Genomic DNA, 16,623 nt, shown 5'->3' on the forward strand with positions numbered 1-16,623 from the left:
CACAATAAAAAACATACCAAGTTAAAGAAGGATTTCTATCACAAATTTATATTTTTGATTTTCAGAGTACCTTGGAAATTATTCTAGTCACCCAAAGGTCCACTCCCCTACACATCCTCAATCCCCGCCCTCTTATTTGTTACAAACCCATCCCTCTCACATTTTGACAATGGAATCTGAATCTGGAATTCAAATGGGGAACAATTGCGTACCTTTACTACTGAACCCAGATGTGATAGATACTTCAGCAGTACCATATATCTCATCGCCACAAGTAAGTTTAAGCATGATAATGTATATCTGGTAATGGCATGCTCCCCCAGGATCAGAGGGTTTCTTTTGTCTTTGTTCAGAACGATTGATAGAATCTTTCTACATCAGCATTGCTTTCTATATAAAATTAAATCATAGTACACATAATTAAGTTTACTCTTAAAGTTCACCATTAAGTGTTTCAAAAATTCTTTAAAAACATATATACATATTTCTTTACCTTTTATAACATTATTTCTGTAATTTGATGTATCAAAAAAAGTTTTTTTTATCTTCCTTGATATTTAATTTTTTCCTGCTGTAAAGTATCATATATGATTATGTTTTCATTACATAAATATACTGATTGTTTTATACTTTTTCCATAAATCAATGCAATATAAGTTAATATAATGTACAAATAAATATCGATTATTTATATTTTCTTTTCCTTTCATTTCATACATCATCATCATCAGCTAGTGTGCATAAAACTTTGACATGTAAATGTTAAAGCTTCTTTTGTGGCTATTAAATGTTCTGTGTTTTAAAATAGAAAGTTGACGGATAGAGCTTTCTTTATGTATTCATTGCTTTTTTGAGAGAAAACGAAAAAGATATTGTAAGCCAACTGTTTGATGTTAAGATAAATGAAAGAAGAAATCAACTTATGGGCAGTAGATTTTAAATGGGGGGAAAGTGTTTACTGGTACCCCTGATTTAAATTCAAGAACTCTGTTACCAGTCTTCTCAATTTGTTATTGTTTATCAAGCAATGTTTGTATGCAAAACATTCTTTGAGTCCCTGACATCACATGTTTATTGTAATGCTAATAAATTATAGGGGACACTTAATTTTATTTAATGAAGAATTATATATGAAATAAGATTCAAATGCATGCCATAAGATTTAATTGCTATGATGCAAAGTTAAGAAAAAATGTTAAATAAGCTGATACCACAGATTGACTGCAATGTTATGTAGAAAGTAAGTTGTTTGACAGTATCTTAATACATCATTTCATTAATTATGATGAGTTTAAAATTAATTTAATCTAGGATGATTATCTTCAGTTATTTAATTTATTTAAGTTATTTGTGAGTTGTGTTTGAAGTTGTGTTCAAATTAGAAAGAGCTTGTAGAAAATGGCACTTTTGAAAGGTGGTGGAGCTGTTTACAGATAAATTTAAAGTCTTCAATTGACATTATTTCAAAGCATAATCATCCTTTATTTAATGAAACACAATTTTATGCATAAAATAAGGGTAGTATTGACTTCAATTATTGAAGATCTATAGAATTTGAAGATCGGTCAACTTATTGCATGTTGTAAAAATGCCTGGAACTACTTTCAGATTGGAATACCTGTTTGGATTCAAGGTCGCTTCCCTGTAGCTAAAATATTGAAAAGTCGAGGAGAAGTAATTCTTTTTTATCTGTGATGGCTCCTTTGTGTCTAAATATGCATTATTATAAAACCCCATGCTTCTGGAATGAAGGGATTGTTAATAACAAATATATTGTTGATAATACTTTGTCCAACCTCTTGTTTAACTATAATTACAATGGAATTGGGTAGAACTAAAAGTCACATTATTAATTGTAGATTATGAAGGAAATTGTGGTAGCTAATAAACTGAATAGACACGACTAGATTTATTCATAATTGAAATGTATATTATGTGGACTTTCTATGCACCTTTTAAAAAAAAACAGCAAAAAAAAATGTGTTTTATAAATACGTTTCACAATATACCATTTTCCAAATGCTAACTTTGTTTCCAATTTGAGAATTGTGCAAAGGAAATCAACTCCCAAAGATTTTTTACTTTTACTTTGCTCCTAGAAATATTCCCATCACAAAAAAATGAACAAAAACAGAAGTTGTTTCCCTTTTCAAAAGTTCAAAAATTTGCAATTGAAAATGAACTATAAATGTAAGAAATTTCTGAAGTGTTTGTTGTTTTCTGTTTACATTCTGTGCTTTATATCATTTATGAACAGTAACAAAAAAGATGAAAGGTATTTGTCTCACAGTGAATTTAAAAAAACAAATGATAAAACTTATTCTTTTGCCCAAACTATTTTGATTGCTCAGTATTCAACCTTAGTTTTTTGTCGAGCCTGCAACTTTTGTTGCAGAAAGCTCGACATAGGGATAGTGATCCGGCGGCAGCGGAGGCGGCATTAGCTAACTTCTTAAAAAGCTTAATATTTTAGAAGGTGGAAGACCTGGATGCTTCATACTTTGTATATAGATGCCTCATGTTACGAAATTGTCATCTGACCTTGACCTCATTTTCATGGTTCAGTGGTCAAAGTTAAATTTTTGAGTTTTGGTCTTATTTTTGCTCATACTATATGCAATAGGTCAACTATATTTGGTGTATGGAAATATTTTATGATCTATATGTCAGTCGCGCTGGTTTGTTTGACCTTGACCTCATTTTCACGGTTCATTGCACAGTGTTAAGTATTTGTGTTTTGGTCTGTCTTTCTTAATTTATAAGCAATTGGTCGACTATATTTGTTGTATGGAAGAATTGTTAGCTGTACATGTCTGCCTGGCATGGTCCATCTGACCTTGATCTCATTTTAATGGTTCATTGATCGATGTTTTGTTTTCTTTGTCAATGTTGAGTTTGTTTTACAGTTGTAATAAAGCTTTATATGTAGGACTATCAACATAATATCAATGATTAGTAAAGAAGGCCAGACATCACAGCGTGTGCACTCTTGTCTACAAATGTCTTGATGATACTTTGTGGTTGCCTTTTTGTAGTATTTGTTGTTTGATAAATGATAATGTTAATATGAAGACTGCACCTCTCCAATATGGAACTAGTTGATTACTTTATTAAAATATTGCTATTATTGATCAAGTAGTAGCACATCCAAGAAATCTTAAGTATTGAAGCTCTGAATTTAGTCTTGATTTAAGATTTTATGAGGTTATAACAGAGACTTGACTGTAAGAGCTGTTTTCAACCTATAGTAGTTTATACAAAATTCTAACCAAATTACAAACTGTTCAACTGGTAAAAAAAAAATTACCAACTGCTATAGAAAATTGCAGTCAAGTCATCTACAGTAATGATTATCAGTACAATGTGCCTAAAAGTTGATTATTTTCAGTACAAATGCTTTTTTGTCCATATACAGTATGCTGGAAAAAGTTACTTCCTTTCTTATATATTTGGTTACAGGTTTTGCATAAACTATGATATCATTTACGAATATTTTGTTGCTTTTCTTGGTTTTAAAGGTATTTGAATTTTTAGTCTTCTACTGTTGACATTTTCATTATACAGAATAGTTGAAACAATCAAACACTTAACATATAAGTTTTGTTTTTATTTAAAGTAGGTGTAAGGACTTTTTGTCTTTAATAAACGCACTGTATCCCTTCTTTTCAATTTAAGATGCTGAAATTACATCTGTATTTACCCATTGTTGTTTATTGTTTTCTGTCCCATAATATTGTCCTTTTAATAATGTCTGCATCTTGAGTCAATGAAGGCTTTACTTGTAAATTAACAGGAATGAAAATAATAGTTTTAGACATCTGAATACTAATGTTAAATACACATTTATTCCATGCATATTGACCAGTGACACCATAGGCCAAAGTGAACTATTAATGCCTTGAACAAAGACTTGTGGAATTCCATTTTAACTGCACATGTGTTGTCTGTTCCTTTCATTTATTTTTACGCTTGTACACATCAATATTACACATAATAACTGTAACACAATATTATGTGGACTAGAAACTTTAACCCAAACAGTAAAAATAGCAAAACCCAATTCTTTGACTGGATTTTTTTTTTATCACATATCGGAATAGTTTATATATTGGTTTGTTTTTGAATGTCCTGTTTTTTAAGCATGAATGTCCATTTCATTCAAATTCATTTATTGAAGAACAAGATAAAAAAAAACCTTCTTTTTCAAAGATCTTTTTCCTTACATTTAGACTTAGAAAATGAAAAAGAATATGCTTTAGACCTTGCAAAAAAGGAAGTTTATAAAATTATAAATTGAATAATGTATGTATAAGTGTTTGATTGTTTCCACATGACAACGTATGTTTTGTTGTCAGTTATCAAGTTTTTTGTTTACTTTCAGGGGATGAACGACCAGCTAACACAGATAGTAACAGAAAACCCGTGATATTATCGCACACGTCTCCAAAGCTGGTGTACCCAGTTAAAACAGTATGATCTACAAGGATAGTTAACAGACATTGACAGTCACAACTAACATTATACTGTGATTTTAACATGTGTAATTATACCGCACATAATGTAAATAACTTGTAAAGTGCTGTAAATAGCCGAATGGTGTATTTTACTATTGGTAGTGTTTATGTTACTTCTTCTATTGAAGAAATATTGCTTCACTCTATTTTCTTCTTGTTTGTTTATGTATTACATTTGTATTAGAAATAATATATTTATATTTATGACTGATATGTTAAGTTTTTATGATTAATTATATAAAAAGTTCTGTCTTACAATTATAGTTTGTTAATACTGTCAGCAACATGTATATACAGTACATATTAATTTTATGTTGTGCCAAAGCTTGAACGAAAAACTGTTTTGAAATCTTTTCTTCATACTCTTGGTTTTAGAAAAGTAAGCATAGCACATATCAATGCAGTAGTGCTACCTTTATAAATATAATCATGACTGTTAACAGAAGCATGGTTATGAAAGGTTGTGTACTGCTAAGCATGAAATACATTTCGAAGTGTTGCCAACCTATTCTTCATCACAATAATAAACAATATCATTCAGGGACCTAAATAGGTGACTATGTGGTATGGTTTTTGCTCATTGTTGAAGGTCAAAATTTCTGCAATTTAATGCCCTTCTTAAGTAAACCAAAGTAAGGTTGTAGATATTGGAAATCTTTGTTGTTTGCTTTCCCAAGTTTTGCATATATTTTGTGATCTCAAATACTGAAATTGTACTACAATTTCTTCACTATAGATCATTATTTATGAATGTTTAGTGATAGTTCCAATGTTAGCTACATTTTGACTCATGGTAAATATGAAGATCATGAATCTAATAGAGGACCATTTATTAGGCCAATATCTAACTTGCATTTAATACAAGCTATATCTTTATGAAGGCAATATCAGTTGTTACTATAAAATAGTCATGTGTGCATATAGTAGGTGTTTTAAAGCAATTGTTGACAGCTGAATACACAGGTGAAAGTTGTTAATGTTGGTATTCAGGTAAAAATTGGACATCTCTCTATTTTCTTTTCACCAAAATGTTTGCATAGTATATGCCAAGAGTTGTGTTTTATTCTATTATATAGACAAAGTAAGACTAACACAGATACTCCCTAATTGCATGCATTTGATAGTAGAAACATGTGCTGCACAATATTTTAATGGGCATATATTTTAACATTATAATGTACAGCCTGACGTTTTTATTCACTATTAATATGTGTTTGTGTAAAACTGTTGTGCTTTCATTGTAAAAGTAATATTCAGGTATATTACAAGTGTAAATATGTCAAAATATCTGTATATATATAATGTATATCATTATGATGTGACCATTTTCTTGTAAATTTATTGTACTTTAATTTTTTGTGTTTTAATGAAGCTTATACAGCTATTTTAATACTGTTTTGGAGATTTTCAAAACATTTAGATTTGGAATATAGAAATTTAAAAATGAAAATAAGGAGTAATATTTTGAAGAAATTTCACAGCACTAAATTTTAGTGAATTGTTAAATTATAAAAGAGGCAGGGAAAGAATGAAGCTTCTTTGAGAATTCAGACCCAATTCTCCTTTTTAGAATCTAATGCATTCCGGATTATATTTTCAAAAGTGTACACCAAAGCCTTGTGATTGGTTAAAACCTCCTAAACAATTGATATTAAATCAATAATGTGGTGTTATTTTCATTTTGGGGGTACAAACAATAAAATTACCAATAGATTTTGAAATAGCTTATTGACAACTATTTTGATACCTATGATATTTTCAGGATCATTGCAACAGTAACTGTTGTATATGTATTTTTCTGTGGTCTATTCTGATATTGTGGCATTGTTGTAAATGGAAATAAAAATTAAGATAAGTCCTCGTAAATTTTATTATGGCTATTAGAAGAAGGAGGGCATATTGTTTCATTTTTTTTTTTTTTTTTTTATTTCAATATACAACATCGCTATGGAAGACTCTGCTTTATACATATATGTGCATGTTGCACTTTTGATATTCTACTTTAAACAGAATTTTCATTGAAACTGTAGTTGATAAACTGATTTTTTTTTTTGGCAAATGAAATGACAATGGAGAATAGTTATAAGTTTTACTTATAAAACATGTTGTGTAGTATGTGTATTTCACCAAGATATAAATATTAGATTGTTTATGAAGGCAGACAACTTGTATTATTATAAATAGTGTACACTGTTGTAAAATGTACATAGCAAATAATATTTATTTTGTATATCTGTGTCTTATCTGTGATTGGTCAATGTTATCCTAAACAGAAATTATCTGTTCCATTAAATAAATGCAAAATATCATTTCTTACTTGTTTTTTTACAATTGTGCAAAGAAGTAATTTTGATTGTTCATGTATATGGCCACAAGTGAAAGAATATGACATCAGTATTTGTTCTGCATCAAAACAAAGGGTTTGTAAATGATCAACTCTGCCAGTCATTGCCAAATTTAGACTGAGATGAATGTTCAGAATAAAATCATAGATACCAGGATTAAAATCTTGTACACCATATGTATGTTTCATCAACTGAAGATGCAATTCATGTTTGAAATTCTACCTATTTTATAAATCAATGATTACATAATGTTTTGGACCAAAAACATTTTTTTAAATTAGAATAACACATTTAATACAGATTAAGAAATGTACTGAAAGAGAGATTCAGCTTATTAAACAACATTGTAAATAAAATTGCAGCTATTTCATCCCAAGGCATATTTTAAAAAAAAATATGGTTTTTTTTTTTCACTTTTCCTGTTCAGTACCAGTATATCTGAACCTTGGGTTGTTTATTATTATTTGTCTTGCTTTGCTTGTTGGTGGTTTATTTAATCTTTTATATTGTCAAATGTTTTTGGTAATTTCTGTGATCCATCTTATACAGAATGTACTATATGCACAAAAAGGTCAGATTTCAATCAACTTTTTTAATGGTAGATAACTCTGTCTATATGAAAGTAAGAAGTGTGGTATGAATGCCTATGAGGCAGTCCTAATGACCATAAGAAGGTACCTTGAATATGTGATATATTATTGAAATTGGCAGCTATCATGTTTACACAAAATCTGGCACCTAACTGTAGACATTACTGTAAGTTTACAATCTCTTTCTCTTTACAATTTGTGTTGAAAAATATTTTAGAAATAAAATTTCTTAAATATGTAATTAGATATACATGATATAAGAAGATGTGGTATGTGCCAATGAGACAACTCTCCTTCCAAGTCACAATTTGTAAAAGTAAACCATTATAGGTCAAAGTATGGCCTACAACACGGTGGCTTGGCTCACACCGAACAGCAAGCTATATGTTCACTATATATAGCAAAATTAAGCAGTTCTTGCATTTATAAGATGACACAAATTTTGTTTGTAGATAGTTCAATATCTCTGCACTTACTTTAGTTACAGTTAACTACCCAGGGTAACAGTATTCTATGTTACATGTAGTATGTTGAAAAGTTTTCAACTTACATTGGTTGTTGAGTGGGATATTGTTACTTTTCTGGTGTCATTTTCAACACAATTGGCATATTTCAAAATACTAAAACATAGTTTTCTATTAGTAGCTAAATTGTTGGGGCCATTTGAGGACAACCTGGGTCAAAAATTTATATTTGATGCTTATCTGTCAATCACATGAGGACATATGTATAGTCTTAAACAATCTGTCTCATGAATATTTTCTTCTAATTTTTTTTGCTGACTATTGTGGTAAAGAATTCACTAAGTCTACTTAAAACCTAATTGTATATTAAGCTATATTACAAGGTTTATCACCACATTATCAATTATTATTATGGAGGTGAACATTCTTTAAATTCTATTCATTCCTGTGTCAAGCAATTCATAAATGACATATACAGGTACTAAGATATTCAAGTTAGAAAATCTTTTTATTTGAATAACCATACCTGACAGAGAAATAAGTCATTGGGTAAGTTGCAGAATGTAGTAAATGATAATTCAGTCTTTCTGTTATAACTGCAGTAAAGGACAAGGTGCTATTGCTTTTTAAACAAAATACAACTTAGATTGAAACCTTTGAAAATATAGCAATCTTCATCACTCCATGCTCACAAGCATTATTTTTTTTAAGAAGTTAGGAAATCTTTCTTTAAAAGATAAAAATTAAAAGACTTAGGTGTATGTTTGCAATATTTGTACTTGCAAAGTCTAGTCATTCAATTATTTTTTTTTTACATATTTGCAAAACGAAAAATAGGCAGCTTGAATACATATAGCTGACATCTGACCAACAAAATGTTGAAATAATTATGCAAGAAAAATAAATGCAGCATTGTCTCAACAATTTAACAATCTTTCTCCAGGTTGATTGAAAATAAATATTTGATCAGGTCAATTGTGTCTGAGGAAATGTAACCTTAGTTCTGAGACTACTATATGTTATAGTAGTCTCAGCTTAGTTTTATAACAATAAAAGTCCATTTTGATGATCTAAATATTAAACAGAAAAAATGTAACTGCTTGGCTGCTTGATCCAAACCAAAGAAATTCGGAATATGAATAAATAATTTTAGGTAAGTGAGACGGTTAACCATCGACACATTTTTAGCTCACCTGGCCTGAAGGGCCTAGTGAGCTTTTCCCATCACTTTGCGTCCGTCGTCTGTCGTCCGTCATCCGTCATCGTTAACTTTTACAAAAATCTTCTCTGAAACTATTGGGCCAAATTAAACCAAACTTGGCCACAATCATCATTGGGATATCTAGTTTAAAAAATGTGTCCAGTGACCCAGCCAACCAACCAAGATGGCCGCCATGGCTAAAAATAGAACATAGGGGTAAAATGCAGTTTTTGGCTTATAACTCAAAAACCAAAGTATTTAGAGCAAATCTGACATTGGGTAAAATTGATTATCAGGTGGTCTACATCTATCTGCCCTGAAATTTTCAGATGAATTGGACAACCTGTTGTTGGGTTTCTGCCCCTGAATTGGTAATTTTATGGAAATTTTGCTGTTTTTGGTTATTATCTTGAATATTATTATAGATTTATAGATAGAGATAAACTGTAAACAGCAATAATGTTCAACAAAGTAAGATTTATAAATAAGTCAACGTGACTGCAATGGTCAGTTGACCCCTTTAGGAGTTATTGCCCTTTATAGTCAATTTTTAAACATTTTTCGTAAATCTTAGTTATCTTTTACAAAAATCTTCTACTCTGAAACTACTGGGCCAAATTAATCCAAACTTGACCACAATCATCTTTGGGGTATCTAGTTTAAAAAATGTGTCCGGTGACCCGACCATCCAACCAAGTTGGCCACCACGGCTAAAAATAGAACATAGGGGTAAAATGCAGTTTTTGGCTTATAACTCAAAAACCAAAGCATTTAGAGCAAATCTGACTGGAGTTAAATTGTTTATCAGGTCAAGATCTATCTGCCCTGATAGTGCATTTTCAGATGAATCGGACAACCCGTTGTTGGGTTGCTGCCCCTGAATTGGAAGGAAATTTTGCTGTTTTTGGTTATTATCTTGAATATTATTATAGATAGAGATAACTGTAAAACAGCAATAATGTTCAGCAAAGTAAGATTTACAAATAAGTCAACATGACGGAAATGGTCAATTGACTGCCTAAGGAGTTCATATTGTCCTTTATAGTCAATTTTTAACAATTTTCATAAAATTTGTAAATTTTTATTAACATTTTCCATTGAAACTACTGGGCCAAGTTCATAGATAAAGATAATTGTAAGCAGCAAGACTGAAGGTAAAGTAAGATGTACAAACACATCACCATCACCAAAACACTATTTTGTCATGAATCCATCTGCTTCCTTTGTTTAATATTCATATAGACCGAAGTGAGCGACACAGGCTCTTTAGAGCCTCTAGTTTTTAAAAAGGTTTTCACACACAACAGAAAAGAAACTATCAATTCACTATCAATGAAATGATATTCATGCCAATTTCCAAGGTTATATGTGAACAGGATAAACTTAGAGAGATATGAAAATGATAATTTCACAGCTATCATTTACATGTTACTTTTGTAGGATCAAAAATATTATATGAACTGGACCGTTGCAGTTTTATACATTATTATTTCTTGGTATTAAGATATTCTACATGGCGCTAAACGGATTATCTACCCTTTAGTGCTATATAAATTCTAAAAAGTATTATTTTCCGTGTCTATAATAATTGAAATTATTATTAATTTATTTTTATTGTATAATTTTTACTTGTTCACACATTTTGTTGTTATTTACCAACTTGATAGTTTGGCGGATTCGAAACTAATTTGACTGACTCCACTCAAAAGATAAACATGCGGACGTCTCCTTGGGGACGTTTACCTCTATTATAAACTGTAAGTGGTACTGGATCATCGGTATTAACTATGATAACGTTAAATACATACGACATATAAGTGTCTTCGTATTCTATAAAATTCCAGAGACATGACACTTTTCCTAATAGAAAGACATATATTTTTTGTATAAAAACATGAGCAAACCTGTGTTGGAAAAATATACATGTGCATGGATTATTTATCACAGTTTGGAGCTTTAAAGGTGATGAAAGTTTATAGCTAATTGTGTGACCATGTTTACTTTGATGTTAAACTTTATTGTATATGTAAACATAACTTTTCACCCTTTCAATAGATGTAGAATTTGAGAAACATTATTAATCTTTATTTCAAACACTAAATAGCTTTCAAAGTTTGCGTTAAAACTTGATTTGTTGCAAAATTTAGCCACTGTTTGAACGTAGGCTGAAGTAAAAAAAATAGTCTGTACACACAACAAGTGTTGATCAATGTAGCAGTTTTAAGTGGTACACTTTATAAAAATCCATTTTCTTTTTCCTTTTTTAAAGTAGGGGTCATCATTTCTTAAATTCACATAAGGCAAGTGATTTCTTAAAGTTATATTTTCCTTGAATTTTATGCATCAAGATTAACAGATTTATTATTTAAAGGAATTTAAGTGAAAGAAATTTTTATAAGGGGGTTACTCTGCAGTGATATTGTTTGCCTTAAATTAATGGAGAATAAAGGCTTTTTCCCCTGGAGAAAAATCCCAATTTGAAAAAAAATGGCTTAAAATTATTCCCAAAAAGACAACTTTTTCCCCAAACAGTGCAGTCTCAGTAGTAATTGTGCATGAATACAAACTGAAAAACACTCATTTAAACCATTTTCATGCCTAAAATGACTATATGTGCAGATTTGAGGGTTTATTTATGTATCATCACTGACAATAAGGGGTCGTAATATAAGTAAGTGAGGGTTTACCTCTCAAAAGGGGGTCTGCAAATTGAAGATCCAGGCAAATTCATCTTTCATTATAAATTTCACAATTTGATAAAAATATGATGCATATTTTCCCAATAAAGAAGGGTAGCGGTAGTTTTGAAAAAAGCCAACAATATCACTGCTCTGTCATGTCTGTTTTTATGAAAATTTGTGTACATACACTTTATATTTTATGTTATTGATGTGGTCATAATTATCAATTAACTGTTACATGTAGCATGGTTAGCAAAACTTTGAACTTTTCTAAATACTTCATTTAATTTTTATGAGTACAAATTTTATTGGATTTTGGGAAAATTGAATATTTGATTTTCATGGTTGCTGCATACAAGCTTATAAAGAATTCCTGCTTCTTTAACATTTAAATTTGTGGTTCACATTTTCATGCGAAATCAAAAAAAATTGGTATCTAAAAAATAATACATGTAATTAAGCCATGATACATTTTTTGTACTTAAGATTTTCCATCCTTGGAAAGTATTTAACTCTACAATGTACCTGTATTTCTCTAATTTTTGTGCTGCATTGTATTTTCACATTTCCTGAGCGGTGTGAGAAAAATATTTCTCATCACTTATGAAATATCTGTTCTCAACAAATGATTTAGATTGGTTAAATTTAATTATGATGTTTAATTTTATTGATTTCTTCTGAATTTCCTATTTTAATGTCATGAAAAATTGCAACAGTGACCAATGACGTCACAAAGAAAGAACACAACTTTCTGCTTTAAAAATTTTGCATCGGAACTAAACACATTTATTCAAAAACCAGTTGTTGGCATGACACGGGTTATGATCTTCTCATATATGTTATGATGGTATGATACTAAACCCCTAACGGGAAGGATTGTGCCTGATGTTCATATGATGAAATCAATCTTTCAGTCAGTTTAATTGAAGTCTGAAGCTGGCATGTCAGTTAACTGCTAGTAGTCTGTTGTTATTTATGTATTATTGTCATTTTGTTTATTTTCTTTGGTTACATCTTCTGACATCAGACTCGGACTTCTCTTGAACTGAATTTTAATGTGCGTATTGTTATGCGTTTACTTTTCTACATTGGCTAGAGGTATAGGGGGAGGGTTGAGATCTCACAAACATGTTTAACCCCGCCGCATTTTTTGGGCCTGTCCCAAGTCAGGAGCCTCTGGCCTTTGTTAGTCTTGTATTATTTTTAATTTTAGTTTCTTGTGTACAATTTGGAAATTAGTATGGCGTTCATTATCACTGAACTAGCATATATTTGTTTAGGGGCCAGCTGAAGGACGCCTCCGGGTGCGGAAATTTCTCGCTACATTGAAGACCTGTTGGTGACCTTCTGCTGTTGTTTTTTTCTATGGTCGGGTTGTTGTCTCTTTGGCATATTCCCCATTTCCATTCTCAATTTTATGTACCTTGTACATCTTTTTACAAAGTTTGTAGCTACATGTACATGTATTAAAGATATCTACATTGTGAGATTTTTAATTACTCTTTTAAATACATCTGATAATATGGAAAAAAAACATGTACATGCTAATGATGTTACTGCAAATGCAGCATACATTTGTACTTTAAAATTTTAATTGAAATATACCTATAAATGTATAGCTATATATAGGATGAATGTAAAAGTATAGAAAAACTACCTGTTTCAACTTTGATCTTCTATTTAAGATGAATTCCAGCCTCAAATTATTTTTTGAGGTAATGATAGCTGTGAATCTTCTAAGTTATTTACTGTTACTAAAGTGTCTGCACTTTAAGACATTTCAGTACTGAGCATGTACAAAATGTATAAAAGTATTCAAAACAAATAAATATTTGATTTGTCTAAAGCTGTGCCAAATTGAGCAGAATAATAACAATCATAATTTAAAAGCATAAAATGAAAATAGAATAGGTAAAACAAATCAGCAAATAATGATTAGCTACTAATAATTGATTTATCATCTGATACTAAATTAAATGAAATGAGTAATTTGTAATAATAATATATATGTACATATGACCCTTTGTATGTTACCTTGGACCCCTGACTGGAATGAAGGGTACTTACTTTACAAATACATATATGTATGTATATGAATATATATGTTCATTTTGTATATCTATAATACTAAAATTACGAGGTCCAATTTGTCAGCCGGCATCACGTAAAAACGACGAATCACAGAATTCATCTTTATATATAACTAATATAGTACAAAGGTGTAGATTAAAAATTACACCACTCCAGGCCCTTTTGTTTTCCACGTAATTAATATTGCCAATAATTAAGAAGTTCCGGGTCGAGTCCGCTACCGATACCAATAGTATATTCACCTGTTACCTATTACCTTATCTGTACGTTCCGCATCTGACAGGCGCACCACCAAACGTTGTATTCAGGATTAATATGCTATATACACGGGTCATAACCACGGGGTTGACACTACTAAATTGTCAAATTGTTACCTATTGTAGTATTTTAATCAGTTAGACTTTCTAAGATAACTGTCAAAGATTCACGACCTTGTTCAAACGTACCCAACGTTACTATTGTTGACGTAACGTTATTGTAACGCAAACTTGTATGGGATCTGAATTATAGAATTGAAAGCAACACAACGTCTTTTTATTGCCTACAAAAGCGAAGTACTAACCCTAGCATCATAGCATCTTACATAATAACAATACGAATACTAAAAATCTGGACTAAAAATAAGGCGTATAGGTACAGTTTTCAATTTGTTAGTTGTCATGACGTAAAACAGCGAAGCAAAGAATTCAACTTTATTTATAACTTATATAGGACAATGCTGTTGATTAAAAAATACTCCATTCCAGGACCTTTTGTTTTCCAAATAATTAATATTACCAATAATTGATAAGTTCCAGTTCGACGGGTTCAAACAGAAAGACTTGAAAGCAGAGAAAAACTGTGTATCTTATAATCGGCATGACTTTATCAGATGACAATACTAATACTAAAATAAGGCTTGCGCATAGTTATATACTTTAATTCAGTCATGGACCCGTGATATCACGGGTGTGTTCTAGTATAAATAACAGATGGTTTTAATTTGAATTAGTATTTTTTCCCCTAAATTTTTTAAGCACACATGCAAATAAAATTTGCAATATGTTTGATTACTGTGGATACATAATATTTTGTGGGTAAATGTACCAATTTTCATGGATTGAGGAAAACTTGCATTTTGGTAGATATTTTATTTCATGGTTTTGCAAATCTCTGCATACAAAGCCTATAGAAAAGTTGTAATATGTGAACATTTGAAAACACTTGATCGCTTAAACACACAAAACCCACCATATTGGTATTCTATGAACAATAATGGATCCACAGTAGTCTGTATGTGTTGATAGTGCAGTAATTCTAAATTATCAATGATTCTCAGTACATTCAGACATTATTTATTATACATTTTATAGATTTAGACACCTTTATATAACTGTTGTTCCAAATGATGCATTGTTTACTTTTTCATTGATTATTATTTTTCCATGGATGAATAAAACTGAAAACATTTAAATAATTATTCTTGATTTGTATTTTCAGCTACAATGAGAAATCAATAGTCACCATGCTGGAGGTTTGTCAGTATAATAGTGGAATTTCTGCAATTACAGAACCAATGAATGACGGTGTCATAACTATCAACGGCAACATGAAGCATGCTTCTGCTGATGTTGAAGTGTATGAATTTAATTTAGGACAAGCACAACAACTTAGATGTGTTAACCGTAGTAAAGCTACCGTTTGTGGAGATTGTGAAGCATGTATCTTAAACAACAAACTGTCAGACATAAAAGAATGGTTCCCAAAACTGGGAGATCATTCTAAGAAACGACTAATGCTTGGACTGCTAAGGCGATTTCATAGTATCGATCTCTTACATCAGCTTGTGACATTATTACACCCTATGATGTGTAAAGATTATACATATGCACGAAGTCGTACATGTCCAAGTCTGAACACAGACTCTTCAACTCTGAGTTCTGACCGTGCACTATCTACAGATAAAGTAGAAGATAATATTAGCTGTTACTGGCAATGGTTTGAGAAGACCAACTATTGGACCAAGTCTAACTTTGCCTTTGCTATTCTACAGATGTGTGACAGTCACCTTTTGCACACATTAGCATCACAAGCTCGTACATTGCTGATCACAGAAGAAAAGGCTGCTTTAAATTTGGAAGGTTTGTAGCACATAAACATCTTGCATACATTTTGTTTTCATTACAATAGGAAATGTTAAATTAGAATATATATATATGTGTTTGTATTCTTAATTTGGGTGTCCTAAAATAAAAAAATTCGACTCGCATCAATTTCGTACATTTGGATTCTGAACAAATACATGTATGATATCTTATACTTAGAAAAAGAAATGTGTATGTGGCTATGGGCTACTTGTCAGTATGACAATTTAACCCTAAAAAAAACGTAACAAGAATTTAAAACAACAAAAACAAAACAAACAAAAATCATAGAGGTCAGCATAAGAATACAATGTCATAATGCTCTAAATTGTCTGGAGTTGAAAAAGGTCCTGAATTAATTTAGTAGATATTTAAAAAAAAAAAAATGCTAGCAACTAAAAATTCCATTTAAAACAAGATAAGCTTTCAGACAGGCACATGGCTATTGCAGGTTTAGTCATTCTACCCTCAGAAACATTTCAACTTCAGCAGTGTATTTGTAAATGCTTTATATCAAAGTAAATATATATAAATTGCAAAAAATATTTCTGTATTTCACTATCTCTTTATAGAATCAATGTCGTAGTTAGCCTCAAATAGAGGGTACACACCCA

General features: G+C 30.6%; 2 protein-coding genes across 6 annotated transcripts in view; both read left to right on the plus strand.

Annotated features, from left to right (window-relative positions):
- LOC143045535 (Golgi-specific brefeldin A-resistance guanine nucleotide exchange factor 1-like) overlaps window positions 1-6,823 on the plus strand; it is a 49,599-nt gene extending 42,776 nt beyond the window's left edge. For 2 of the 4 annotated variants that reach the window (XM_076218114.1, XM_076218113.1), the window contains exons 37-39: window positions 66-274; window positions 1,609-1,674; window positions 4,382-6,823. In XM_076218114.1, the coding sequence (XP_076074229.1) occupies window positions 66-274; window positions 1,609-1,674; window positions 4,382-4,426 (320 nt within the window). In that variant the 3' untranslated portion in view covers window positions 4,427-6,823. The remainder of the gene's footprint in view (window positions 1-65; window positions 275-1,608; window positions 1,675-4,381) is intronic. The other 2 variants (XM_076218115.1, XM_076218116.1) reach the window with 2 other exon arrangements.
- A 3,942-nt stretch (window positions 6,824-10,765) lies between these two features.
- LOC143045548 (F-box and WD repeat domain containing protein 10B-like) overlaps window positions 10,766-16,623 on the plus strand; it is a 28,067-nt gene continuing 22,209 nt past the window's right edge. The window contains exons 1-2 of one of the 2 annotated variants that reach the window (XM_076218132.1): window positions 10,766-10,871; window positions 15,366-16,006. In XM_076218132.1, the coding sequence (XP_076074247.1) occupies window positions 15,391-16,006 (616 nt within the window). In that variant the 5' untranslated portion in view covers window positions 10,766-10,871; window positions 15,366-15,390. The other variant, XM_076218130.1, reaches the window with a different exon arrangement.

Source organism: Mytilus galloprovincialis, chromosome 9 (assembly GCF_965363235.1).
Source record: "Mytilus galloprovincialis chromosome 9, xbMytGall1.hap1.1, whole genome shotgun sequence".
Taxonomy (NCBI): Eukaryota; Metazoa; Mollusca; class Bivalvia; order Mytilida; family Mytilidae; genus Mytilus; species Mytilus galloprovincialis.